The sequence below is a fragment of the Megalops cyprinoides genome, chromosome 3 (assembly GCF_013368585.1).
Source record: "Megalops cyprinoides isolate fMegCyp1 chromosome 3, fMegCyp1.pri, whole genome shotgun sequence".
Classification (NCBI taxonomy): Eukaryota; Metazoa; Chordata; class Actinopteri; order Elopiformes; family Megalopidae; genus Megalops; species Megalops cyprinoides.
Window position 1 is genome coordinate 53,982,948 of NC_050585.1, and position 27,521 is coordinate 54,010,468.

At 55.9% G+C, this 27,521-nt stretch overlaps 2 protein-coding genes across 2 annotated transcripts in view; one reads left to right on the forward strand and one right to left on the reverse strand.

Annotated features, from left to right (window-relative positions):
• Nucleotides 1–19,494, reverse strand: part of eml3 (EMAP like 3) — a 44,727-nt gene extending 25,233 nt beyond the window's left edge. The window contains exon 1 of the mRNA XM_036523936.1: nucleotides 18,797–19,494. Coding sequence (XP_036379829.1) covers nucleotides 18,797–18,821 — 25 coding nt within the window. The 5' untranslated portion in view covers nucleotides 18,822–19,494. The remainder of the gene's footprint in view (nucleotides 1–18,796) is intronic.
• A 169-nt stretch (nucleotides 19,495–19,663) lies between these two features.
• Nucleotides 19,664–26,597, forward strand: ecsit (ECSIT signaling integrator). The gene is made up of 8 exons (XM_036523156.1): nucleotides 19,664–19,774; nucleotides 20,639–20,827; nucleotides 21,511–21,922; nucleotides 23,088–23,311; nucleotides 24,474–24,531; nucleotides 24,694–24,842; nucleotides 25,250–25,355; nucleotides 25,711–26,597. The coding sequence occupies exons 2-8, from the start codon at nucleotides 20,675–20,677 to the stop codon at nucleotides 25,938–25,940; spliced, it is 1,332 nt and encodes a 443-aa protein (XP_036379049.1). The 5' UTR covers nucleotides 19,664–19,774; nucleotides 20,639–20,674; the 3' UTR covers nucleotides 25,941–26,597.
• Nucleotides 26,598–27,521: the final 924 nt, after the last annotated feature.

The window sequence follows — 27,521 nt, forward strand, 5'->3', positions numbered from 1 at the left end:
GCTAACCGCCTCAGACAGCACACACAGCGCTAACCGCCTCAGACAGCACACACAGCGCTAACCAGCGCTAACCGCCTCAGACTGCACACACAGCGCTAACCAGCGCTAACCGCCTCAGACTGCACACACAGCGCTAACCAGCGCTAACCGCCTCAGACAGCACACACACAGCGCTAACCGCCTCAGACAGCACACACAGCACTAACCGCCTCAGACAGCACACACACAGCGCTAACCGCCTCAGACAGCACACACACAGCGCTAACCGCCTCAGACTGCACACACAGCACTAACCGCCTCAGACAGCACACACACAGCGCTAACCGCCTCAGACAGCACACACAGCGCTAACCGCCTCAGACAGCACACACACAGCGCTAACCAGCGCTAACCGCCTCAGACTGCACACACACAGCGCTAACCGCCTCAGACAGCACACAGCGCTAACTGCCTCAGACTGCACACACACAGCGCTAACCGCCTCAGACTGCACACACACAGCGCTAACCGCCTCAGACTGCACACACACAGCGCTAACCAGCGCTAACCGCCTCAGACTGCACACACACAGCGCTAACCGCCTCAGACAGCACACAGCGCTAACTGCCTCAGACTGCACACACACAGCACTAACCGCCTCAGACTGCACACACAGCGCTAACCGCCTCAGACTGCACACACAGCGCTAACCAGCGCTAACCGCCTCAGACTGCACACAGCGCTAACCGCCTCAGACCGCGCACACAGCGCTAACCGCCTCAGACTGCACACACAGCACTAACCGCCTCAGACTGCACACACAGCGCTAACCAGCGCTAACCGCCTCAGACTGCACACACAGCGCTAACCGCCTCAGACAGCACACACAGCACTAACCGCCTCAGACAGCACACACAGCGCTAACCGCCTCAGACAGCACACACAGTGCTAACCGCCTCAGACTGCACACACACAGCACTAACCGCCTCAGACTGCACACACAGCGCTAACCGCCTCAGACTGCACACACAGCGCTAACCGCCTCAGACAGCACACACAGCGCTAACCGCCTCAGACTGCACACACAGCGCTAACCAGCGCTAACCGCCTCAGACTGCACACAGCGCTAACCGCCTCAGACCGCGCACACAGCGCTAACCGCCTCAGACAGCACACACAGCGCTAACCGCCCCAGACTGCACACACAGCACTAACCGCCTCAGACAGCACACACAGCACTAACCGCCTCAGACAGCACACACAGCGCTAACCGCCTCAGACTGCACACACAGCGCTAACCAGCGCTAACCGCCTCAGACTGCACACACAGCGCTAACCGCCTCAGACAGCACACACAGCGCTAACCGCCTCAGACAGCACACAGCGCTAACCGCCTCAGACTGCACACACAGCGCTAACCAGCGCTAACCGCCTCAGACAGCACACAGCGCTAACCGCCTCAGACAGCACACACAGCGCTAACCGCCTCAGACTGCACACACAGCGCTAACCGCCTCAGACTGCACACACAGCGCTAACCGCCTCAGACTGCACACACAGCGCTAACCAGCGCTAACCGCCTCAGACAGCACACAGCGCTAACCGCCTCAGACTGCACACACAGCGCTAACCGCCTCAGACTGCACACACAGCGCTAACCAGCGCTAACCGCCTCAGACAGCACACAGCGCTAACCGCCTCAGACAGCACACACAGCGCTAACCGCCTCAGACTGCACACACAGCGCTAACCGCCTCAGACTGCACACACAGCGCTAACCAGCGCTAACCGCCTCAGACTGTGCGCACACACAGCGCTAACCGCCTCAGACAGCACACAGCGCTAACCGCCTCAGACAGCACACACAGCGCTAACCGCCTCAGACAGCACACAGCGCTAACCGCCTCAGACAGCACACACAGCGCTAACCAGCGCTAACCGCCTCAGACAGCACACAGCGCTAACCGCCTCAGACTGTGCGCACACACAGCACTAACCGCCTCAGACAGCACACACAGCGCTAACCAGCGCTAACCGCCTCAGACAGCACACAGCGCTAACCGCCTCAGACTGCACACACAGCGCTAACCAGCGCTAACCGCCTCAGACTGCACACACAGCGCTAACCGCCTCAGACTGCACACACAGCACTAACCAGCGCTAACCGCCTCAGACTGCACACACAGCGCTAACCGCCTCAGACTGCACACACAGCGCTAACCGCCTCAGACAGCACACAGCGCTAACCAGCGCTAACCGCCTCAGACTGCACACACACAGCGCTAACCAGCGCTAACCGCCTCAGACTGCACACACACAGCACTAACCGCCTCAGACTGCACACACACAGCACTAACCGCCTCAGACTGCACACACAGCGCTAACCGCCTCAGACTGCACACACAGCGCTAACCAGCGCTAACCGCCTCAGACTGCACACAGCGCTAACCGCCTCAGACCGCGCACACAGCGCTAACCGCCTCAGACAGCACACACAGCGCTAACCGCCCCAGACTGCACACACAGCACTAACCGCCTCAGACAGCACACACAGCACTAACCGCCTCAGACAGCACACAGCGCTAACCGCCTCAGACAGCACACACAGCGCTAACCGCCTCAGACTGCACACACAGCGCTAACCAGCGCTAACCGCCTCAGACTGCACACAGCGCTAACCGCCTCAGACCGCGCACACAGCGCTAACCGCCTCAGACAGCACACACAGCGCTAACCGCCCCAGACTGCACACACAGCACTAACCGCCTCAGACAGCACACACAGCACTAACCGCCTCAGACAGCACACACAGCGCTAACCGCCTCAGACTGCACACACAGCGCTAACCAGCGCTAACCGCCTCAGACTGCACACACAGCGCTAACCGCCTCAGACAGCACACACAGCGCTAACCGCCTCAGACAGCACACAGCGCTAACCGCCTCAGACTGCACACACAGCGCTAACCAGCGCTAACCGCCTCAGACAGCACACAGCGCTAACCGCCTCAGACAGCACACACAGCGCTAACCGCCTCAGACTGCACACACAGCGCTAACCAGCGCTAACCGCCTCAGACTGCACACACAGCGCTAACCGCCTCAGACTGCACACACAGCGCTAACCGCCTCAGACTGCACACACAGCGCTAACCAGCGCTAACCGCCTCAGACAGCACACAGCGCTAACCGCCTCAGACAGCACACACAGCACTAACCGCCTCAGACAGCACACACAGCGCTAACCGCCTCAGACTGCACACAGCGCTAACCAGCGCTAACCGCCTCAGACAGCACACAGCGCTAACCGCCTCAGACAGCACACACAGCGCTAACCGCCTCAGACTGCACACACAGCGCTAACCGCCTCAGACTGCACACACAGCGCTAACCAGCGCTAACCGCCTCAGACTGTGCGCACACACAGCGCTAACCGCCTCAGACAGCACACAGCGCTAACCGCCTCAGACAGCACACACAGCGCTAACCGCCTCAGACAGCACACAGCGCTAACCGCCTCAGACTGCACACACAGCGCTAACCAGCGCTAACCGCCTCAGACAGCACACAGCGCTAACCGCCTCAGACTGTGCGCACACACAGCACTAACCGCCTCAGACAGCACACACAGCGCTAACCAGCGCTAACCGCCTCAGACAGCACACAGCGCTAACCGCCTCAGACTGCACACACAGCGCTAACCAGCGCTAACCGCCTCAGACTGCACACACAGCGCTAACCGCCTCAGACCGCGCACACAGCGCTAACCGCCTCAGACCGCGCACACAGCGCTAACCGCCTCAGACCGCGCACACACAGCGCTAACCAGCGCTAACCGCCTCAGACAGCACACAGCGCTAACCGCCTCAGACAGCACACACAGCGCTAACCGCCTCAGACAGCACACAGCGCTAACCGCCTCAGACAGCACACACAGCGCTAACCAGCGCTAACCGCCTCAGACAGCACACAGCGCTAACCGCCTCAGACTGTGCGCACACACAGCACTAACCGCCTCAGACAGCACACACAGCGCTAACCAGCGCTAACCGCCTCAGACAGCACACAGCGCTAACCGCCTCAGACTGCACACACAGCGCTAACCAGCGCTAACCGCCTCAGACTGCACACACAGCGCTAACCGCCTCAGACTGCACACACAGCGCTAACCGCCTCAGACAGCACACACAGCGCTAACCGCCTCAGACTGCACACACAGCACTAACCAGCGCTAACCGCCTCAGACTGCACACACAGCGCTAACCGCCTCAGACTGCACACACAGCGCTAACCGCCTCAGACAGCACACAGCGCTAACCAGCGCTAACCGCCTCAGACTGCACACACACAGCGCTAACCAGCGCTAACCGCCTCAGACTGCACACACACAGCACTAACCGCCTCAGACTGCACACACACAGCACTAACCGCCTCAGACTGCACACACAGCGCTAACCGCCTCAGACTGCACACACAGCGCTAACCAGCGCTAACCGCCTCAGACTGCACACAGCGCTAACCGCCTCAGACCGCGCACACACAGCGCTAACCAGCGCTAACCGCCTCAGACTGCACACACAGCGCTAACCGCCTCAGACTGCACACACAGCGCTAACCAGCGCTAACCGCCTCAGACAGCACACACAGCGCTAACCGCCTCAGACTGCACACACAGCGCTAACCGCCTCAGACAGCACACACAGCGCTAACCAGCGCTAACCGCCTCAGACAGCACACAGCGCTAACCGCCTCAGACTGTGCGCACACACAGCACTAACCGCCTCAGACAGCACACACAGCGCTAACCAGCGCTAACCGCCTCAGACAGCACACAGCGCTAACCGCCTCAGACTGCACACACAGCGCTAACCAGCGCTAACCGCCTCAGACTGCACACACAGCGCTAACCGCCTCAGACTGCACACACAGCACTAACCAGCGCTAACCGCCTCAGACTGCACACACAGCGCTAACCGCCTCAGACTGCACACACAGCGCTAACCGCCTCAGACAGCACACAGCGCTAACCAGCGCTAACCGCCTCAGACTGTGCGCACACACAGCGCTAACCGCCTCAGACAGCACACAGCGCTAACCGCCTCAGACAGCACACACAGCGCTAACCGCCTCAGACAGCACACAGCGCTAACCGCCTCAGACAGCACACACAGCGCTAACCAGCGCTAACCGCCTCAGACAGCACACAGCGCTAACCGCCTCAGACTGCACACACAGCGCTAACCAGCGCTAACCGCCTCAGACTGCACACACAGCGCTAACCGCCTCAGACCGCGCACACAGCGCTAACCGCCTCAGACCGCGCACACAGCGCTAACCGCCTCAGACCGCGCACACACAGCGCTAACCAGCGCTAACCGCCTCAGACTGCACACACAGCGCTAACCGCCTCAGACAGCGCACACAGCGCTAACCGCCTCAGACTGCACACACAGCGCTAACCGCCTCAGACTGCACACACAGCGCTAACCAGCGCTAACCGCCTCAGACTGCACACACAGCGCTAACCGCCTCAGACTGCACACACAGCGCTAACCGCCTCAGACAGCACACACAGCGCTAACCAGCGCTAACCGCCTCAGACAGCACACAGCGCTAACCGCCTCAGACTGTGCGCACACACAGCACTAACCGCCTCAGACAGCACACACAGCGCTAACCAGCGCTAACCGCCTCAGACAGCACACAGCGCTAACCGCCTCAGACTGCACACACAGCGCTAACCAGCGCTAACCGCCTCAGACTGCACACACAGCGCTAACCGCCTCAGACTGCACACACAGCACTAACCAGCGCTAACCGCCTCAGACTGCACACACAGCGCTAACCGCCTCAGACTGCACACACAGCGCTAACCGCCTCAGACAGCACACAGCGCTAACCAGCGCTAACCGCCTCAGACTGTGCGCACACACAGCGCTAACCGCCTCAGACAGCACACAGCGCTAACCGCCTCAGACAGCACACACAGCGCTAACCGCCTCAGACAGCACACAGCGCTAACCGCCTCAGACAGCACACACAGCGCTAACCAGCGCTAACCGCCTCAGACAGCACACAGCGCTAACCGCCTCAGACTGTGCGCACACACAGCACTAACCGCCTCAGACAGCACACACAGCGCTAACCAGCGCTAACCGCCTCAGACAGCACACAGCGCTAACCGCCTCAGACTGCACACACAGCGCTAACCAGCGCTAACCGCCTCAGACTGCACACACAGCGCTAACCGCCTCAGACCGCGCACACAGCGCTAACCGCCTCAGACCGCGCACACAGCGCTAACCGCCTCAGACCGCGCACACACAGCGCTAACCAGCGCTAACCGCCTCAGACTGCACACACAGCGCTAACCGCCTCAGACAGCGCACACAGCGCTAACCGCCTCAGACTGCACACACAGCGCTAACCGCCTCAGACTGCACACACAGCGCTAACCAGCGCTAACCGCCTCAGACTGCACACACAGCGCTAACCGCCTCAGACTGTGCGCACACACAGCACTAACCGCCTCAGACTGCACACACAGCGCTAACCAGCGCTAACCGCCTCAGACAGCACACAGCGCTAACCGCCTCAGACTGCACACACAGCGCTAACCGCCTCAGACAGCACACAGCGCTAACCGCCTCAGACTGCACACACAGCGCTAACCGCCTCAGACTGCACACACAGCGCTAACCAGCGCTAACCGCCTCAGACCGCGCACACAGCGCTAACCGCCTCAGACCGCGCACACAGCGCTAACCGCCTCAGACCGCGCACACAGCGCTAACCGCCTCAGACCGCGCACACAGCGCTAACCGCCTCAGACCGCGCACACACAGCGCTAACCAGCGCTAACCGCCTCAGACTGCACACACAGCGCTAACCGCCTCAGACAGCGCACACAGCGCTAACCGCCTCAGACTGCACACACAGCGCTAACCGCCTCAGACTGCACACACAGCGCTAACCAGCGCTAACCGCCTCAGACTGCACACACAGCGCTAACCGCCTCAGACTGTGCGCACACACAGCACTAACCGCCTCAGACTGCACACACAGCGCTAACCAGCGCTAACCGCCTCAGACAGCACACAGCGCTAACCGCCTCAGACTGCACACACAGCGCTAACCGCCTCAGACAGCACACAGCGCTAACCGCCTCAGACTGCACACACAGCGCTAACCGCCTCAGACTGCACACACAGCGCTAACCAGCGCTAACCGCCTCAGACCGCGCACACAGCGCTAACCGCCTCAGACCGCGCACACAGCGCTAACCGCCTCAGACCGCGCACACAGCGCTAACCGCCTCAGACTGCACACACAGCGCTAACCAGCGCTAACCGCCTCAGACCGCGCACACAGCGCTAACCGCCTCAGACTGTGCTGGGGTTAAATGAGGATCTCCAGTGAATTAAACACTTAAACTGAACATTCATCCATCCAAGCTTAGAGCTCAGCTATGAGCAGATTGAGCCATGTGAGCTCCACTGCAACACCTTCACTACGCAGGAAACTACAGCCCCAGCGGACTCGGCACCCCCCGCCTGCCCGAGCCCCTCTCAGGGCCTGAAACACGGCCTCCTTATCCCCTGCCTGCCCGAGCCCCTCTCAGGGCCTGAAACACGGCCTCCGCACCCCCCGCCTGCCCGAGCCCCTCTCAGGGCCTGAAACACGGCCTCCGCACCCCCCGCCTGCCCGAGCCCCTCTCAGGGCCTGAAACACGGCCTCCTTACCCCCCGCCTGCCCGAGCCCCTCTCAGGGCCTGAAACACGGCCTCGGCACCCCCCGCCTGCCCGAGCCCCTCTCAGGGCCTGAAACACGGCCTCTGCACCCCCCGCCTGCCCGATCCCCTCTCAGGGCCTGAAACACGGCCTTCGCACCCCCCGCCTGCCCGAGCCCCTCTCAGGGCCTGAAACACGGCCTCCGCACCCCCGCCTGCCCGAGCCCCTCTCAGGGCCTGAAACACGGCCTCCTTACCCCCCGCCTGCCCGAGCCCCTCTCAGGGCCTGAAACACGGCCTCCTTATCCCCTGCCTGCCCGAGCCCCTCTCAGGGCCTGAAACACGGCCTCGGCACCCCCCGCCTGCCCGAGCCCCTCTCAGGGCCTGAAACATGGCCAGCTCTGGTCAGCAGGCCCTGGACCCAGGATGTTGTGTGTTTCCGTAACACGCTGTCTCTGGCCACATGCAGACCTTTGGTGAGATACCAGGCTCAGTTCCTCTGTGTTACAGCAGTGTTTCTGCAGCCTAGTCAGCTTGTGGAGCGATGGCGTCTGACACTGTGTGTGTGGGACGGAGAGCTCAGATGCTGTACGGTGGCCCAGTTTGGACATTTATGACATATCTCCACCCCTCCACTCCAGCCCCACTAGATCACCAGGAGCTGCTGTCTGCAGAACAGGAAGTCATTACATACATCAGCCTGAGCATGCATTTCCACTCGCCTGCATATTTTAGGAAGCCAGATTCCAGATTTTCTCATCTAAAATGGTGAGTGTGTGTGAGTGTGTGTGTGCACATGTGTGTGTGTGTGCGTGTGCCTGTGTGCATGCCTGTGTGTGCATGTTTGTGTGTGCATATGTATATGTATATGTGTGTGTGTATGTGTGTGAGTATGTGTGTGTGTGTGTGAGTATGTGTGTGTGTATGTGTGTATGTGTGTGTCTGTGTGTCTGTGTGTGAGAGTATGTGTGTGTGCGTGTGTGTGTGTGTGTGTTTGTGTGTGAGTATGTGTGTGTGAGCATGTGTGCGTGTGTGCATGTGTGTGTGTGTGTGTGTGTTGGGGGGTTGCTGTAGTACTTGAGGCAGGCTACATACCGTCACACTGAGGACTGAGTTCTCCAACTCCAGCAGAAATTTCGAACCCGTCTGAAACGTGGCGAACGCACGGCTAGCGGCCACACTGACTTCAGAAAACAAATAACCAAGATTTATGCATGCAAAAAGCACACAGAGCATATGCAAAAAGGTCCAAATGCATTCCCACTGCTGCATGGAGCACTGCCAATGGGACCTTAAGAGCCCTCTGAAATCAAGACTCCACAGCACAGAGCAGCCATTGCACTATTTTTGGTGTAGCTGCCTTTCCACTAAATTCCCAATAAAACCACAATGTAAATGACTCTGAGTACCAAAGCGGCGCACGGAACGGGCAGCACAACCTGTACGCACAGCGGTCCGTCACTGACAGCACTCCCTCACACGCTCAGCCAGGAAAATCAGTCCCAGAGAATCTCCTTATTGTCCGCAGCGTTCCTCAGCTCAACGTGCCGAATTTTGATGAGAAAGACGACACATCTGGACTGGTGCTATTGAGGCTACAACACACACACACGTCAGATTCCTACTTCAGAAAAATAAACAAGAAAATAGAGGCGAAAACCTCAGTTCTGCACACAGTGGGTCTGTTTGCTTTATGTGGTTATAGGCCTCTAAACAAACTCCATCAGGAAGCAACACGGCACACGCACATGTAAGCACTACATATATGAAACGTTTAAGATGATTTTCATGAAAGTGTTTGGATTTTTCAGATGAATAATGTCTTATTTTTATGTTTTCACTTTTACAGCATAACTGAATTTCTGCAGGTTTCATTTAGTTGGTTAACAGACACTCTTATCCAGAGCGAGTTACACATGTTACAGTTCTTACCTTTTCTCCGTACAGGTGGATAAGCACCTTGCCCAAAGGACCCCCTGGGTAACCTTTGGGTTACAAGCTCTGGTCCTCAGCACTACACCAAGCATTTGGTAAGTCTGTTATTAAATGGCTGTTTGGTTGTGGTAAATCATAGCAGAACAGATACTGATTCTGATATGAACTGATACTGATACAGATTGAGAAACTGCCCACAGCATGTGTGTGCTTGCATGATCACAGTGCCTTCCACTGACAGGAGGACAAAGCAGATCCAGCGCTCTGATGGGGTAAAAAATCTAAACAAAGGCCATTTCCACGGAAAAGTGCAGACTGGCACACGTGTAGTATCAGATCGGGGGGCGGAGCCTGTGTGTCTCAGACAGATATGTTATCCTAGAGCCTGAAAAACAACCTCCTTCTCAGCTGTGATCCCTATAAACAGTCTTCACAATGTCTCACACTTCACAGCACTAAATCTGCTGGAATGTCAACTCGAATCACATTGTAATCACATTGTAAAACTTTGCTTCACAGAATTAGCTAACCTGATTGTAGGCAATCTTAGCACTGTGTGCAGACAAAGACTTCATGCTCTGAGTATAAATAAAACACAGACAATGACAGAGGTGCCAGTCCCTATAGAGCAGTCACACTGGGAGCAGTGTAAGGGTGAGAGCAGTCACACTGGGAGCAGTGTAAGGGTGAGAGCAGTCACACTGGGAGCAGTGTAAGGGTGGGTATGCTGGCACTGGGAGCAGTGTAAGGGTGGGTATGCTGGCACTGGGAGCAGTGTAAGGGTGAGAGCAGTCACACTGGGAGCAGTGTAAGGGTGGGTATGCTGGCACTGGGAGCAGTGTAAGGGTGGGTATGCTGGCACTGGGAGCAGTGTAAGGGTGAGAGCAGTCACACTGGGAGCAGTGTAAGGGTGAGAGCAGTCACACTGGGAGCAGTGTAAGGGTGAGAGCAGTCACACTGGGAGCAGTGTAAGGGTGGGTATGCTGGCACTGGGAGCAGTGTAAGGGTGGGTATGCTGGCACTGGGAGCAGTGTAAGGGTGGGTATGCTGGCACTGGGAGCAGTGTAAGGGTGAGAGCAGTCACACTGGGAGCAGTGTAAGGGTGAGAGCAGTCACACTGGGAGCAGTGTAAGGGTGGGTATGCTGGCACTGGGAGCAGTGTAAGGGTGAGAGCAGTCACACTGGGAGCAGTGTAAGGGTGGGTATGCTGGCACTGGGAGCAGTGTAAGGGTGAGAGCAGTCACACTGGGAGCAGTGTAAGGGTGAGAGCAGTCACACTGGGAGCAGTGTAAGGGTGGGTATGCTGGCACTGGGAGCAGTGTAAGGGTGGGTATGCTGGCACTGGGAGCAGTGTAAGGGTGGGTATGCTGGCACTGGGAGCAGTGTAAGGGTGAGAGCAGTCACACTGGGAGCAGTGTAAGGGTGGGTACAGGCTCCCCTGACGGTGAGATTAACTGCCAAACGCAACCAAGGGAGCAGAATCAGCTTTCACTTCCTCTATCTGCAAAACTGAAACAGGAAGCAGAGAGCCAGCTGGACACCCGGACTGCCAACCAGCATCCAGCTCTCTGTAACACAGCCAGCTCTGTGTAACACATCCAGCTCTCTGTAACACAGCCAGCTCTGTGTAACACATCCAGCTCTCTGTAACACAGCCAGCTCTGTGTAACACATCCAGCTCTCTGTAACACAGCCAGCTCCGTGTAACACATCCAGCTCCCTGTAACACATCCAGCTCCCTGTAACACATCCAGCTCTCTGTAACACAGCCAGCTCCGTGTAACACATCCAGCTCCCTGTAACACATCCAGCTCTCTGTAACACAGCCAGCTCCGTGTAACACATCCAGCTCCCTGTAACACATCCAGCTCCCTGTAACACATCCAGCTCTCTGTAACACATCCAGCTCTGTGTAACACATCCAGCTCTCTGTAACACAGCCAGCTCTCTGTAACACAGCCAGCTCTCTGTAACACATCCAGCTCTCTGTAACACAGCCAGCTCTCTGTAACACATCCAGCACTGCCCAGCATCCAGCTCTGTGTAACACATCCAGCTCTCTGTAACACATCCAGCTCTCTGTAACACAGCCAGCTCTCTGTAACACAGCCAGCTCTCTGTAACACAGCCAGCACTGCCCAGCACCCAGCTCTCTGTAACACATCCAGCTCCCTGTAACACAGCCAGCTCTCTGTAACACAGCCAGCTCTCTGTAACACATCCAGCTCTCTGTAACACAGCCAGCTCTCTGTAACACATCCAGCTCTCTGTAACACAGCCAGCACTGCCCAGCACCCAGCTCTCTGTAACACATCCAGCTCTCTGTAACACACCCAGCTCTCTGTAACACACCCAGCTCTCTGTAACACATCCAGCACTGCCCAACATCCAGCTCTCTGTAACACATCCAGCACTGCCCAGCACCCAGCTCTCTGTAACACATCCAGCTCTCTGTAACACAGCCAGCACTGCCCAGCACCCAGCTCTCTGTAACACAGCCAGCACTGCCCAGCACCCAGCTCTCTGTAACACAGCCAGCTCTCTGTAACACACCCAGCTCTCTGTAACACACTGGCTCTCTGTAACACATCCAGCTCTCTGTAACACAGCCAGCTCTGTGTCACTCATGCACACACACACACACTCACACTCTCTCTGTCTGCAGCGCGTACCCGCTGCGTCACACGCAGTGTGAGGGCTTCTGTGTGTGAGGGAGTCTTTGTGTCCACTTCCTGTTTTGCCAGGGCAGCTACCCGAGTCTGAGCGGGATGTTCCTCTCAGAGGCGATGCTGTGTGTTTGCGGCCGTTCGTTCTCGCCGCAGGGCAGCTACCCGAGTCTGAGCGGGATGTTCCTCTCGGAGGCGATGCTGTGTGTTTGCGGCCGTTCGTTCTCGCCGCAGGGCAGCTACCCGAGTCTGAGCGGGATGTTCCTCTCGGAGGCGATGCTGTGTGTTTGCGGCCGTTCGTTCTCGCCGCAGGGCAGCTACCCGAGTCTGAGCGGGATGTTCCTCTCGGAGGCGATGCTGTGTGTTTGCGGCCGTTCGTTCTCGCCGCAGGGCAGCTACCCGAGTCTGAGCGGGATGTTCCTCTCGGAGGCGATGCTGTGTGTTTGCGGCCGTTCGTTCTCGCCGCAGGGCAGCTACCCGAGTCTGAGCGGGATGTTCCTCTCGGAGGCGATGCTGTGTGTTTGCGGCCGTTCGTTCTCGCCGCAGGGCAGCTACCCGAGTCTGAGCGGGATGTTCCTCTCGGAGGCGATGCTGTGTGTTTGCGGCCGTTCGTTCTCGCCGCAGGGCAGCTACCCGAGTCTGAGCGGGATGTTCCTCTCGGAGGCGATGCTGTGTGTTTGCGGCCGTTCGTTCTCGCCGCAGGGCAGCTACCCGAGTCTGAGCGGGATGTTCCTCTCGGAGGCGATGCTGTGTGTTTGCGGCCGTTCGTTCTCGCCGCAGGGCAGCTACCCGAGTCTGAGCGGGATGTTCCTCTCGGAGGCGATGCTGTGTGTTTGCGGCCGTTCGTTCTCGCCGCAGGGCAGCTACCCGAGTCTGAGCGGGATGTTCCTCTCGGAGGCGATGCTGTGTGTTTGCGGCCGTTCGTTCTCGCCGCAGGGCAGCTACCCGAGTCTGAGCGGGATGTTCCTCTCGGAGGCGATGCTGTGTGTTTGCGGCCGTTCGTTCTCGCCGCAGGGCAGCTACCCGAGTCTGAGCGGGATGTTCCTCTCGGAGGCGATGCTGTGTGTTTGCGGCCGTTCGTTCTCGCCGCAGGGCAGCTACCCGAGTCTGAGCGGGATGTTCCTCTCGGAGGCGATGCTGTGTGTTTGCGGCCGTTCGTTCTCGCCGCAGGGCAGCTACCCGAGTCTGAGCGGGATGTTCCTCTCGGAGGCGATGCTGTGTGTTTGCGGCCGTTCGTTCTCGCCGCAGGGCAGCTACCCGAGTCTGAGCGGGATGTTCCTCTCGGAGGCGATGCTGTGTGTTTGCGGCCGTTCGTTCTCGCCGCAGGGCAGCTACCCGAGTCTGAGCGGGATGTTCCTCTCGGAGGCGATGCTGTGTGTTTGCGGCCGTTTGTTCTCGCCGCAGGTACGCTGTCTGAGCGGGATGTTCCTCTCGGAGGCGATGCTGTGTGTTTGCGGCCGTTCGTTCTCGCCGCAGGTACGCTGTCTGAGCGGGATGTTCCTCTCGGAGGCGATGCTGTGTGTTTGCGGCCGTTCGTTCTCGCCGCAGGTTCGCTGTGCCTCGGCTTTAAACATACTCTGTGCTGCGCCGCTCCACTGGGGCGTCGCTGGAGCACCCCTGCCTGGCTCCAGCCAATCAGCAGGCCCGTACCCCGGCCTCTCCTCTGCATTTCCACCACAGAAAGTGTGCAATGCGTGTGCACCACTCAGGTGCAAACTGCGCAGTCCAGGTACAGCTCAGAGCCACACCGCGGACTCTGCCATAGAGGCAGGCCTCTGCTCACCAGTGTCATCGCTGCAACGTTGTGTAAATGTTCTAAATTGGTTTGCACAACCCCTTCAAAACCACGATGGTCGCATTTTGAGACACACTTTTCTCATGGGAAACTGCGGTCTGCATTAGAATGTATCGTCACTGAGTTACACTCTCATATGGATGTTCTCGCTACAGTTCACACAGAAAGGCAGCAAAAACAAGGGGCTCTGAGGCAGAAATCTGCAAACCAGTCCGGCAGCAAGCAGGACAACACAAGCGGACAGCCGCATTCACATCCAGCAGCTCAGAGCTGAGATCCCAGTTGGAGGTGTCGGTGTGCACTCCAAACCGGGGCTGTGTTTCACAGGCCCCCGTCGCCCGTCCGCCCACCCACTCTCCACCCCCCCCTTCCTGTGTGGCGGAGAGACGCGCATTACCGCCCACACGCACAGGCCAGTCCCCGTGACATCACACACCCGTCGCCACGGCACCACATCCTGTTCACTGCAGCCCCATGGGAAACTTCTGTAGTGTGCCCTGCTTTACAGAGGTGCACCATGGGAAACTCTGCTGTAGTGGGCACTGCTTTACAGAGGTGCACCATGGGAAACTCTGCTGTAGTGGGCACTGCTTTACAGAGGTGCATCATGGGAAACTCTGCTGTAGTGGGCACTGCTTTACAGAGGTGCATCATGGGAAACTCTGCTGTAGTGGGCACTGCTTTACAGAGGTGCACCATGGGAAACTCTGCTGTAGTGGGCACTGTTGCGAGCAGGCTGAGTGGGACTGACTTGAACTGCCTCTCAGTTACTATCCAGCCAAAGCCAGACTCCACACACAACACTAGCAGGCAGACAGAAGCTGTGGACTGCAGGGCTGTAGGGCTCCCAGACAGCAGGGTGCATACAGCCCTTCTGCTCAGAGCGCAGAGAGGACCTAAATAGCCATTTCTGTCTGCACTGTATTATGTGGACGTCAGAGCCTTTCCGCCAAAGCTTCCAGCACTGAACACTACCGCTGTGGATCAGCTCTATGCTGCAGGAAGGCAGGCAGGAGAGGGCTGCACATTCAGAAGCGCACAGCTACAGTGTATAGCAGTGAAAGCTGTGCAGCTCTGTGCAGCTCTGCACAGGTGGTTGTCCAGGTTACATTATGCGCAGTCCTACCATTAACCCTCTCAGTTTTACAGCAGAGCCTGCAGCTGCGCCCCTGATGGTTACGCAGTACTCTGCCCCACGTGCTGGGAGCTCAGAGTCTGGAGGTCCTGAAACCGCCTTCAACAGCACCTTTTCAAACGGGCTTCAGCAGGTTGGCCTCTTGGCCTGAGCTGTGACTCTGTTATGAATGATGCTGTTGACTCTGTTCTGCTCCTCCCTGCTGAATGACTCTGTGGGTGCAGGACAGGCGGCCTGCTGAATGACTCTGTGGGTACAGGACAGGCGGCCTGCTGAATGACTCTGTGGGTGCAGGACAGGCGGCCTGCTGAATGACTCTGTGGGTGCAGGACAGGCGGCCTGCTGAATGACTCTGTGGGTGCAGGACAGGCGGCCTGCTGTTGACTCTGTGGGTGCAGGACAGGCGGGAACGGTGTGCAAACAGCGCAGTCTGATTGTTCTGCCTGAGCCCTTTGATCCAGGACACAGGAACGGATCCCTGCACACTGCAGCTGCCGATATGAGGGCATTCCAGCAGGAGGAGGGATCAGGAGAGACAGCGCCTTCACTCCGCTCTGACTGAGGGTGTGTCTCCTCCCTCTGAAAGATCACGGCAGCAGATTTATATCACCTAACCTGCTGCAGACTCTGCATCCTCCTCCTCATCCTCACCTCATGGTTCTCAGTGTGTGTGAGTGAATGTTAGTGTGTGAGAGTGTGAGAGTGTGTGTGTGTGTGTGTGTGTGTGTGTGTGTGTGTGTGTGTGTGTGTGTGCGTCTGTGTGTGTGTGTGTGTGTGTGTGTGTGTGTGTGTGTGCGACTCATCACTCAGCAGCGAGCTGAAGAGGGCAGGGTTCATATGCTCAAATAACACTTTGGCCAGGATCACAAGGAACACCCATAGTCCTCCGATAAGGGTTTCTAATGACTACAGTAAGACAGCAGCTCAGGTTACTGCCTACAGGACAGAATCTCCTACAGCATAATGTCTCACTGCAATGGGGTGGTGGTACAGGAGGAGCAATCACCCACAAACACCTGCTTTCCCCAGGAGGTCTCCCATCCCAGGTCTAAGCATCCCCTGACCGTCGGCCCCCGCCTTCAGACAGGAAAGAGTTAAAGAGTTTGCCCTGGTTCTCCGCAGCAGGGACACACCCACCTCTGCAGACCAGCAGAGTTTCTGCCCAAACCTCCGTGACTACAACTCCCAGCTTCCCCCTCCCAGAACCAACACCACCCTCAGAACCTAACCCCCACAGCAAACCTCTGCTGTCAGGCTAAAACCCTACACCTTTACCCACACTTTTAACAAATGTTCAAACCTCTAGCCTGGGAGGGGGGTCTGGACCTCCTGAATGACACTCTCAGTATGTGTGGGGAAGATGGGTTTGTGGGTAGAAGTGTGAGGCTGTTCGCAGCTTGTGTAGTATGTGTTATCTACTAAATATACTGTATAGTCCCGTATTCTAAACTCGGCACTGACGACATGCAAGCTGACAAACTTCCAACAATGAGCTTTACAGCAGACATATGGGGGTGTAAGGGCAACATTGTAACTGAAACGTATTTTTTGGCAGTTCTTTTAAAACATATATCTGGAGGTCTTCCAGCAGTTTTGACATTACCTGTCAGTAGGGTAACCACAAACAAAACTGTTCTATTCCTTATTAGCATGTAAATAACGTTAAGTAACAGTATTGGTGAGAAACATTGCGTCATGTTTTTTCTCCGGTTGAGTGATGAACAGTTGATCCTTTGGTCCATGCAAATATGGCACCCATATTAGCCGTCAGGAGATTGCTGAGATAACTGGTCATTTTAAATATCATAACAGGAAATTATTAGTAATGTAAACAACGACCCAATTGTTCTGAAGTGTCAGGATAATGGCCAGCACTGCCGCTGTAGCGCAGCTTAAAGATGCTTCTAAACGGCACTGTACGCTCGCCGTTTAACTCAGGGAATGTTACCGGTGTTCGGTCATTACTGTGGACTATATCATTACCCTTCTCCAACCGGGCAGGCTGCAAAGATCAGCACTGGGCCCACAGTGTTGGCCTCCCTTCCATTCAGCAAGACTGGCAATATATTTTATGTATTCAAAGTAATCAGGATGACAGCAAATGGCAATTCAGAAGCATAGATGAAGCGCCGTTTCATGCGCCCCGTGATGAGAGTGTCCGACTTCCGACGAGCGCAGCATCTGCGTAACTAGACACAGACACGCAGTGCCGTGTGTAACTGACAGGACGCGGGTGGCGAGGAGAGAAGCACTATTGCATAACCTCGCTCGTATCTAAGGCGGTGACAGGCCTGCCGCCTCCAAGTTTGGATTTTTGTCTTGGCCCCGCAGTTTTTACAAGGCAATAAACAAGAACGCACAAGGTGGGGCGGCTCCGGGCCACCGCGGAGCACAATAAGCGCATTATGATTCCGTTCCTCTATTGCAGACCAGACCCCGTAAACGCTTAACAAGCTGCCCAGTCTTTGGCTCCTGGAAATCAGAAAAATCTGTACACACTACAAACTGGCCGCCTGAAACATACTTCCTCTTTCCAGCCTGGGTAGGGGCAATGGCTGTGAGGCAATACTCTGAACTGCAGTCTCAACTGAGCACTTAAGGAGCCGATCAAACATGACCCATGAAGGTGCTACATAAGAAACACGTGTAAAGCAAGCATGAGGGTGTCTACATAAATAAATATTTTAAGTGACCATAATAACCCATCGCCAATACTGCACATCAACGTGCATGCCATACAAGAACATGAATCCACTGTGGAATTCATGTGGAAGCTAAATATCTTGCATGCACCAACTGTAATCACCTATGATACTAACAGATCGTACGAATCTTAGAAACACTGAACATTTACAAGGTCGCTGACAGAGATGCTGCAGCAACAGGTGGGCCTTTTCTCCGTCTCACCACGGAGTTGGTCTGTTGGCTTTGCAGAAAGAGGATAATAGTGTAACATGTGATACAGCATCCTGCAGTTTACGATGTGTTGCTCTTTGCGGAGTGGTCTTGGTTTAACCAAAAGAATCTGCAGCGTTTCATTTTTGTTGGTTTGGGACCTGCTAGTAATAAACATCCTTAAATGGGTCCAGACGGACAACCGAAAACAGACTCCGCACTCGACAGAAAACGTGTGTACAAAAATACAAAAAGTACCAGACTAGATATACAGATATGAATCTACGAGGACGCGTAGCTATAGCCAACAGCAACGTCCTCGCCATCCAGCCTCACCAACTGGCGACAGACAAACTTTTGCACACAACATTCGTGGTCATACAAAGCCCTCTTTCACACATCTAAAGAAGAAACGCATATCGTTTTCGCTACACTGTAAACATATTATTCGATTGTTTAGCTGCACTCCAATATTTTCAGCTAACTTTCGCTAGCTACAACCATTGCTGCAGTATCAAGCAGCAAATACGCCCACATGCATTTTGAAATTGCGAGGTGGTGTGATCGGGCGATGTAGCCAAGAGTTGAACTAAATCTACTAAACTGCCGAATAAGTTTTTCTGCGTTTAACCATATTTAACTGCATCAAATAATGGTTCTTACCAAGGCTATTGCCCAAGCCATCCATTCTTGCTGCTGCTGTGGTGTGGTGTTCCCTCTGAAATTTTTTAAAGTTTATTTGCTTATTTTTCGTTCCAAGTTTCGCCGTCTAAAATGTGATGTTTCCACTCAGATCCGACGCAGCTGACAGCGAGCGCCGTATAAGTCCTCTTCTCTGCGACATTGGTCAGCGATGCCGCCTCAAGTTGTGCGCGCTAACCAGCTAAACTTATTTCTGCCCAGGAGCTGCGGAGATCGTTGGCGAGCTATCTGCCATGCATCGCCGTGCGTACGCGGAGCGGATTGCCAAATTGATTCGCTTTCAGAATGCTCTCAAAGACCCAGATCCAGGAAATGAACGGCTCAGTGAGGTGGGAAACGTACTTGGCAGCATTTTCTGTTGAGACAGATGTACACACTACTGTTCGCGACAGTACTCCACTGCGAGTTAACGAAGAAATAGTTTCGAGTTAGTTTGTATTAACAACCTTGCTACTTTATCAACTTTTTCAGTTAGTTTTGCTCATTACATATCTGACATGTTTGTTGTAACCAGGGACCAAAATATGACGCCGCTATAGCCTTAAACGCTGGATGTCTTCCCCTAGCAAATCAGAATCTCGCCAGACTTCATTTTCAAGAGATTTTTTGAGAAAATAATACGGTACTTTCCAGACAAGCTGTGTAAATAGCTAGTTAAGCATGGGTGTAAACTTCAAATTAAACTCGACTTTTTCCATTTTGCTTATATGCCACCTTGTGGTAGCTCTGTGTACTGCAATGCGTGAATGTCTGCAAAACGGGTAGGAACGTTTTATTTACGTTTACGTTTACTGCTGGCGGAACTAAGTGTCAGTCCCGCTGCGCACTACGGACAGGCTCTCGCTGCACCAGGAAGTTCCGTTGGCGAAGCAATGGCGCCGTCCGTGGAGTCGCGTTTCTGAAGGAGACCGGTTATGATGAAGCTTGACATAAAATTGCGTAAGTACTTTCATAAAGCGCAGTCTCTGTGAACAAAGAAACTGGTCACTGCTCGCGTCTACAAGGCGTTATCTATCTACCTTTAACACATTAGCTAACGTTAACTAATTAGCTAACATTTGGTTAACGTTAGCTAATTAGTTAACGTTTACTGACACTGCTGGTATACCCCGCTCACATGGCTCTGGTTTTAGATATATAGCTAAGCTAGGAAGATAACGCGTGTTTATATAAATCTGCAAATTTATTGTTCTGTCTTGTGTGGCCAGCGTCACGCTGTTTTGTCATAAGGATGAAGTTATGCGTGTACAGCTAATTTTGACATTGACGGGTCAGTGCTTCGCTCTGTTGCATTGGCTATCTGGTTAAATACGCTAGGCTTATTTATTTGATGCAATACTATGCAAATGTAGTGCTGATTCATTGATTATTACGTAAACTGGATCGGCTGAAAAAGTGACGTTGACACAGCTGACTCTTACCCACCGATCCACACATGATATATACAACACTGACCTAAACTTCAGGACCTTACACATACAGAACGATTAGTTGTATTAAGCTAGCTTGCTTGTTACCTATCCAGCCTCACAAGGAATGCAATATGACCGAACGGGGCTAGCCATACATCTAGCCACACTGTTACTGATACGAGTGACATCCACAGGAGGTAGCATTAAACCTGTAAGGCAGTCAAGCTGGCCGCGTTGCTTGGCTGCAGTTTGTCAGTCATTACCATAGTTAAATGTGTGGAAGTCATTGCCATTGGTGGATTACGTATTTCAACAAACGCAGCTTGTTTCCTGGTTGATTGTGGAGAGTGGAAGGTAAAGCGATGTTGTGCTGTTGTTGTTTTTCTGGCAGAATACCTGAGTGTTTAAGGACCGCGATGCGTCGGCCATGAGGTGCGCTCGCTCTCTGGTGCGGATACAGAGTCTGCGGGCGCTGCCAGGGGCGGTCGGAGGCACCGTGCAGCCTGCGGCGCCGCGCAACGCGCCCCCGCGCAACGCGCCCCATGCGCGCTCACTGACAGTGCGCGGGCCTTGCGGCCAGGTGAGCGTCTGTCACACGTCCGTCAATGTTATAACGTGTTTATTCTGGTAGCATTAGTCTCGAATGGATTTAACTAACTTAACGGCCATACCTCACTGCAGATGTCTTCTGCCAAGCAGCTGAAGCTAAGCAGGGCTGGCCTTCCTTAGTTCTTGCATGGGAGACCTTGTGTGAAAACCAGGTAGCTGCTGGAAGTGGTGTTAGTGGGCCAGTAGGGGGCACTCTTCCTTCTGATTCAGGGGTAAACAGTGTTACACTGAGGTTAGGGCTGTTAACAGGCCTTCTAAAGCAGTGCTTTATATCTTGCCTCATTATCATAGCACTCGTTCTCCTGCTGATTGGCTGTGCCAGCACTTGCATTCCCTCCCCGGGTTGATGCTGTAATCTCTGAGAATCTGTTCACCCTCGTCTTTAAATTAAGGTCAAATAAAATAAATGAACTTTGACCCAGATATGAGCCATTATTCTGACAATAACTTGCTGTAGACTTTGATAGTCTGCTGGAATGGCTGATATTTTAATTCATAAATGTTTTAGCAGACATGAACATATCTGATGGGTTGAGAATGTCTCACTGCTGAGAAGTGACTGTTTTCTGATCTGCGGCATCAGCAGCTGGCTGGAGTTGAATCTGAGAGTGTGCGACACTGTATTGTTTTAAACACCCTGTGTGTTTTCACCAGGCGCTAAGGAGCCTCCACACTGGCTGTGTGCTTCTCAAGAACAGACCTGTTGCTACGGACTACCAGGAGAAGTCTGAGCGTGAGGGCGGGGCCGGGAAGTCTCTGGTCACCTATGATGATCTGTTTGAGCGGGCTGCCCTGGAGGCCAAGACCAAAGCCACCTTCAACCAGGTGCTGGACGTCTTCGTCAAGCGAGACATCAGACGGCGCGGTCACGTAGAGTTCATCTACGCCGCCCTGAGGAAGATGCCTGAGTTCGGTGTGGAGCGCGACCTCGAGGTGTACAACAAGCTGTTGGACGTCTTCCCCAAGGAGATCTTTGTGCCGCGCAACTTCATCCAGCGCATGTTCAACCACTACCCCCGGCAGCAAGAGTGCGGGGTGCAGGTGCTGGAGCAGATGGAGAACTACGGTGCGTCCCAGGGAGGGGGGCGGGGGGGTGGGGTGGGGCGAGACGAGCGGGCGTGGGGTGGGGCGAGACGAGCGGGCGTGGGGTGGGGCGAGACGAGCGGGCGTGGGGTGGGGTGAGACGAGCGGGCGTGGGGTGGGGCGAGACGAGCGGCCGTGGGGTGGGGCGAGACGAGCGGCCGTGGGGTGGGGCGAGACGAGCGGGCGTGGGGCGGGGCGAGACGAGCGGGCGTGGGGTGGGGCGAGACGAGCGGGCGTGGGGCGGGGCGAGACGAGCGGGCGTGGGGGGCAAGCGGGCGGTGGGGTGGCGGGGCGAGACGAGCGGGCGTGGGGTGGGGCGAGACGAGCGGGCGTGGGGTGGGGCGAGACGAGCGGGCGTGGGGTGGGTGGGGCGAGACGAGCGGGCGTGGGGCGGGGCGAGACGAGCGGGCGTGGGGTGGGGCGAGACGAGCGGGCGTGGGGCGGGGCGAGACGAGCGGGCGTGGGGGGCAAGCGGGCGGTGGGGTGGCGGGGCGAGACGAGCGGGCGTGGGGTGGGGCGAGACGAGCGGGCGTGGGGTGGGGCGAGACGAGCGGGCGTGGGGTGGGTGGGGCGAGACGAGCGGGCGTGGGGTGGGTGGGGCGAGACGAGCGGGCGGTGGGGTGGGTGGGGCGAGACGAGCGGGCGTGGGGTGGGCGGGGCGAGACGAGCGGGCGTGGGGCGGGGCGAGACGAGCGGGCGTGGGGTGGGTGGGGCGAGACGAGCGGGCGTGGGGCGGGGCGAGACGAGCGGGCGTGGGGCGGGGCGAGACGAGCGGGCGTGGGGCGGGGCGAGACGAGCGGGCGTGGGGCGGGGCGAGACGAGCGGGCGTGGGGTGGGGCGAGACGAGCGGGTGTGGGGGGCAAGCGGGCGGTGGGGTGGCGGGGCGAGTCCAGCTTCCTTTCCATCTCTTCCGTTACTCACCCTGAAAACAGCCCCATTCAGGGCAGCTGGTGCAGCTTGTGTTCAGACTAAGCTCTAGGTGTGTGTCTGTGCCTCACACCGGCAGCGTTATGGCTACCAGCTCACTAATTAAACCATTACAATCATTAGGAGTAAATGATTTCAAGTCTAAAATCTGAAATCACATCAAGTTAAACTTAAAGAAGTTTGGGTTTAAGCTCCATATTTTTTGGTCCTCTTTTCATCAGGAATCATGCCCAACGTGCAGACTAAAGTCCTGCTGGTGCAGATCTTTGGGGAGAAGAGCCACCCTGTGCGGAAGTACCAGCGCCTACTGTACTGGTTTCCCCGGTTCAAGCACGCGAACCCCTTCCCCGTCCCCCACCAGCTGCCCGAGGACCCCGTGGACCTGGCCCGTTTCAGCCTGAGTCGCATCGCAAATGACCTGGACGCCAGGGTCACCGTGTATCAGGTACAGACAATCCCTCCCACCCAGAACTGCCATTATACCCCTTTCCCACTGTAGAGCTGGAACCAGGCTCATTATACCCCTTTCCCCCTGTAGAGCTGGAACCAGGCTCATTATACCCCTTTCCCCCTGTAGAGCTGGAACCAGGCTGGCTCATTATACCCCTTTCCCAATGTAGAGCTAGAACCAGGCTGGCTCATTATACCCCTTTCCCCCTGTAGAGCTGGAACCAGGCTGGCTCATTATACCCCTTTCCCAATGTAGAGCTAGAACCAGGCTGGCTCATTATACCCCTTTCCCGCTGTAGAGCTAGAACCAGGCTGGCTCATTATACCCCTTTCCCGCTGTAGAGCTGGAACCAGGCTGGCTCATTATACCCCTTTCCCACTGTAGAGCTGGAACCAGGCTCATTATACCCCTTTCCCCCTGTAGAGCTGGAACCAGGCTCATTATACCCCTTTCCCACTGTAGAGCTGGAACCAGGCTAGCTCATTATACCCCTTTCCCACTGTAGAGCTGGAACCAGGCTGGCTCATTATGCCCCTTTCCCACTGTAGAGCTGGAACCAGGCTAGATCATTATACCCCTTTCCCACTGTAGAGCTGGAACCAGGCTAGCTCATTATACCCCTTTCCCACTGTAGAGCTGGAACCAGGCTGGCTCATTATACCCCTTTCCCACTGTAGAGCTGGAACCAGCCTGGCTCATTATATCCCTTTCCCACTGCAGAGCTGGAACCAGACTGGCTCATTATACCCCTTTCCCCCTGTAGAGCTGGAACCAGGCTGGCTCATTATACCCCTTTCCCACTGTAGAGCTGGAACCAGCCTGGCTCATTATATCCCTTTCCCACTGCAGAGCTGGAACCAGACTGGCTCATTATACCCCTTTCCCACTGTAGAGCTGGAACCAGGCTGGCTCATTATACCCCTTTCCCACTGTAGAGCTGGAACCAGCCTGGCTCATTATACCCCTTTCCCGCTGTAGAGCTAGAACCAGGCTGGCTCATTATACCCCTTTCCCGCTGTAGAGCTGGAACCAGGCTGGCTCATTATACCCCTTTCCCACTGTAGAGCTGGAACCAGGCTGGCTCATTATACCCCTTTCCCGCTGTAGAGCTGGCACCTGTTTGCTCATTGAGATGTTGTTTTTGTTTCCTGTTCAGTTGCCCTACACAGACGTGCGTGAGACAGGGGAGGAGGTGACGCAGCCCTATGTTGTAGGTATGACACAGTCTCCTGCTCCGGCCTTCCCCGGGTCTGTGAGCACAACACCAACAGACATTACACTGCACAGCACAGAATGATCACAGATGCCAACAGCTTGCACAGCAGGCTGGGCTCTCTGTTCTGAAGTAAGAGCTCACTCCCAGTCTCCTGTGGCAGGGATACAGAGTCCTGACCAGCGCCACCTGCTGGCCAAACATAACCCCAGCAGGCCCGTCTTCGTGGAAGGCCCTTTCCCTCTGTGGCTGAGAAAGACGTGCGTGTATTACTACGTGCTCCGGGCCGACCCCCTTCCCCCAGAGGAGAAGGTGAGCGTGTGGTGCATGAGCAGCGTCGTTTAGGACAGCCTTCATACCAGTGCAAGCTGGCAGACTTTTTCTCAGTTCTTTTGGGTCTCAGCTAATGGTTTTGAATCTGTGACACAGTCCAGGGTGTTTAATTCACTCCGTGTAACACTTGTTCTTCAGTCCCATCTCCAGGTGTGGGGCTGCTGTAAGTAACATGTCAGTCGCAGCGTAAAGCTGTATCTGATGCTAATGTTAGCGATGGCTGTGCGGTGTCCTTCCTGAGTCTCCTGCAGCCCGGCAGGGTGCTGTGTCTGACGCGCCGTGCGTCCGACGTGCCGTGAATCCGACGCGCCGTGCGTCCGACGCGCCGTGCGCCCGACGCGGCATGTGTCTGACACGCTTCCTGCCGCTGCGTTTGGTCCTGGCAGGTGGAGGAGCCCGTGGATCCGGAGCGGTGCTTTTATTACCCGCTGCAGCTGGAGCTGGACCTGGAGCGAGACCTGGGTGACAACGACAGCTTCGACGTGGACGAAGGTAGCTCCCTCACGGCCACAGCGGCGGGCGTGGCTGTTACCGCAGGCAGAGACCTGGACACATATATTCTGTAGCATTGAATTCCAGCTAGTGGAGTTTCCAGTGTGCTAGTTGTTGCAGGGTACTGATTATTGCTGTATTAAAGTCAGCAGTGTGTCCACAGTAGCAGGACTTGGAGTGTCAGTTATTAATTGTATGTTTTTGCTAATGTAGCCTGTACGGGTTGTACACAGACATGCGGTGCCGGGACCGTGGATAGCAGGTCTGCCCGAGGATGTCAGCTGCTGCATCTCCACCTTTTCCTGTGGTGTGTGCATTAGAGTGCTGAAGTGTTTGTGCGTGTGTGTGTTTGCAGTGGACGAGGGCCTGGTGTTTGCTATGTGTATGGCCGGCCAGGGGGACCAGGCCACCCTGGCGAAGTGGATCTCAGGCCTGCAGGAGACGAACCCGATCCTGGGCCGTACCGCCACGGTGTTCCGGCTGGAGTCGGGGGTGCGAGAGCTTCAGAGCACTGCGGAGCCCGAACCAGAAACCGGTCCCAGCGAGGAGGAGGAAGTGCTTCAGAGTCGCGGAATGAAGCAGTGAAGCCCCGCGGCCCTCACATGCACGTCTGCTTACATGATATTTCTGCTAAAAACCGGAGGAAGGAGAACGCCAGCACCTGCAGGGTATGTGAGCAGGATCTTCCCACGCTGAGGACGTCCACTGCGGGGCGTTACGCAGTGCAGCGCAGCTCCACCCCGGGGCGTTACGCAGCGCAGCGCAGCTCCACCCCGGGGCGTTACGCAGCGCAGTGCAGCGCAGCTCCACCCCGGGGCGTTACGCAGCGCAGTGCAGCTCCACCCCGGGGCGTTACGCAGCGCAGCGCAGCTCCACCCCGGGGCGTTACGCAGCGCAGTGCAGCGCAGCTCCACCCCGGGGCGTTACGCAGCGCAGTGCAGCTCCACCCCGGGGCGTTACGCAGCGCAGCGCAGCTCCACCCCGGGGCGTTACGCAGTGCACCGATGGTGAACATTCAGCTGCCCCTGAGTGCATAGAGCAGTACGCAGGTGAACCAGTAACCAACCATTACTTTGCTATATGATAATGGAGAGTAATTAAAATCAGTGGTGTAGACTGTCACACCTGGAAGCAGAAGCTGTAGGTGTTGGTGTGAGGAATGAGGAGCTGAAATAGGATCTACGCAGATGTGCAGGAGGTGAAGGGCTTTCAGCTGCTCACCTGCCCCACCAGGAGCGACCTCCCCGCCACGCCTGCGGACCGTACAGCGCCCCACCAGGAGCCGCCCGGCGGAGCGACCTCCCCGCCACGCCTGCGGACCGTACGGCGGGGACGGGGGCTGTTCTGCTTCACGGCCCTGGTGCTTTGCTGTCATTTATCGCTGTTGTCACCACATGGTTTGAAATCACAAGGAACTGAAAACTGGGGTAAAGCTCTGATTTTTGAAAAAAATGTCCTCCGATTCTTGAAGGCGTGTATTTCTTGTATTTAATCGTGATACAGTGTAAAAATAAAACAATTCCAAACTCACTCAGGAATTGAAAATAACTTCTTTCATACAGTTTGTTGTTGGTATATGTATCTGTGTGTCTTCTACATATGCAGATTGAGTTGCTAGTTTAAATGCCATTGAGAGCTGTCATTGATGATTACAAGTTTGGGGTGCAGACTGTAAGGTTACATTAGCTGGTTAGATGCAGAAACAGGACCCGGAAACAGGAGAGACAGACTCCTGTGTTGTGGTGCTGGATCTGTGGTTCAGAGGAGATTCCCTGAGTTTTAGTGAAGAATTCTTCAGTCCCTGACCTGGCCCTGACCTCACCCAGATAGGCAGTATCAGTATTGCACTTGATGTTTCACAATCATAATGACATGTTATTGTTCTGAAGAAAGCGTGTATGCTGATACAGAAGGACCCGAAACACGTGTGCTCGGTACGAGCTCCTGCATGATTGTGAAGAGGCTGTGAAACGTTCTTCCTGTGTTACGGGAAAGGGAGCTTTCGGGAACCCGCGCTGAGATTATCCAAAAGGCCTGCAGGGGCTGGGATGAGTGCAGGATCTTTCTCTCAGAGCCGCTCCTGTGTCAGGCTGTTTGCTGAACGCACACGGAGGCGCGCGGATGCCCCTGCGCTCCGCGTCTCTGCGCAGTTTGATGATGTCAGAG

Coding starts and splice junctions, on each gene's coding strand:
- ecsit (XM_036523156.1), top strand. CDS start 20,675: ATGAGGTGCGCTCGCTCTCTGGTGCGGATACAGAGTCTGCGGGCGCTG. Junction 24,843..25,249: donor CCCTTCCCCCAGAGGAGAAG/GTGAGCGTGTGG, acceptor TGGTCCTGGCAG/GTGGAGGAGCCCGTGGATCC. Junction 25,356..25,710: donor CAGCTTCGACGTGGACGAAG/GTAGCTCCCTCA, acceptor GTGTGTTTGCAG/TGGACGAGGGCCTGGTGTTT.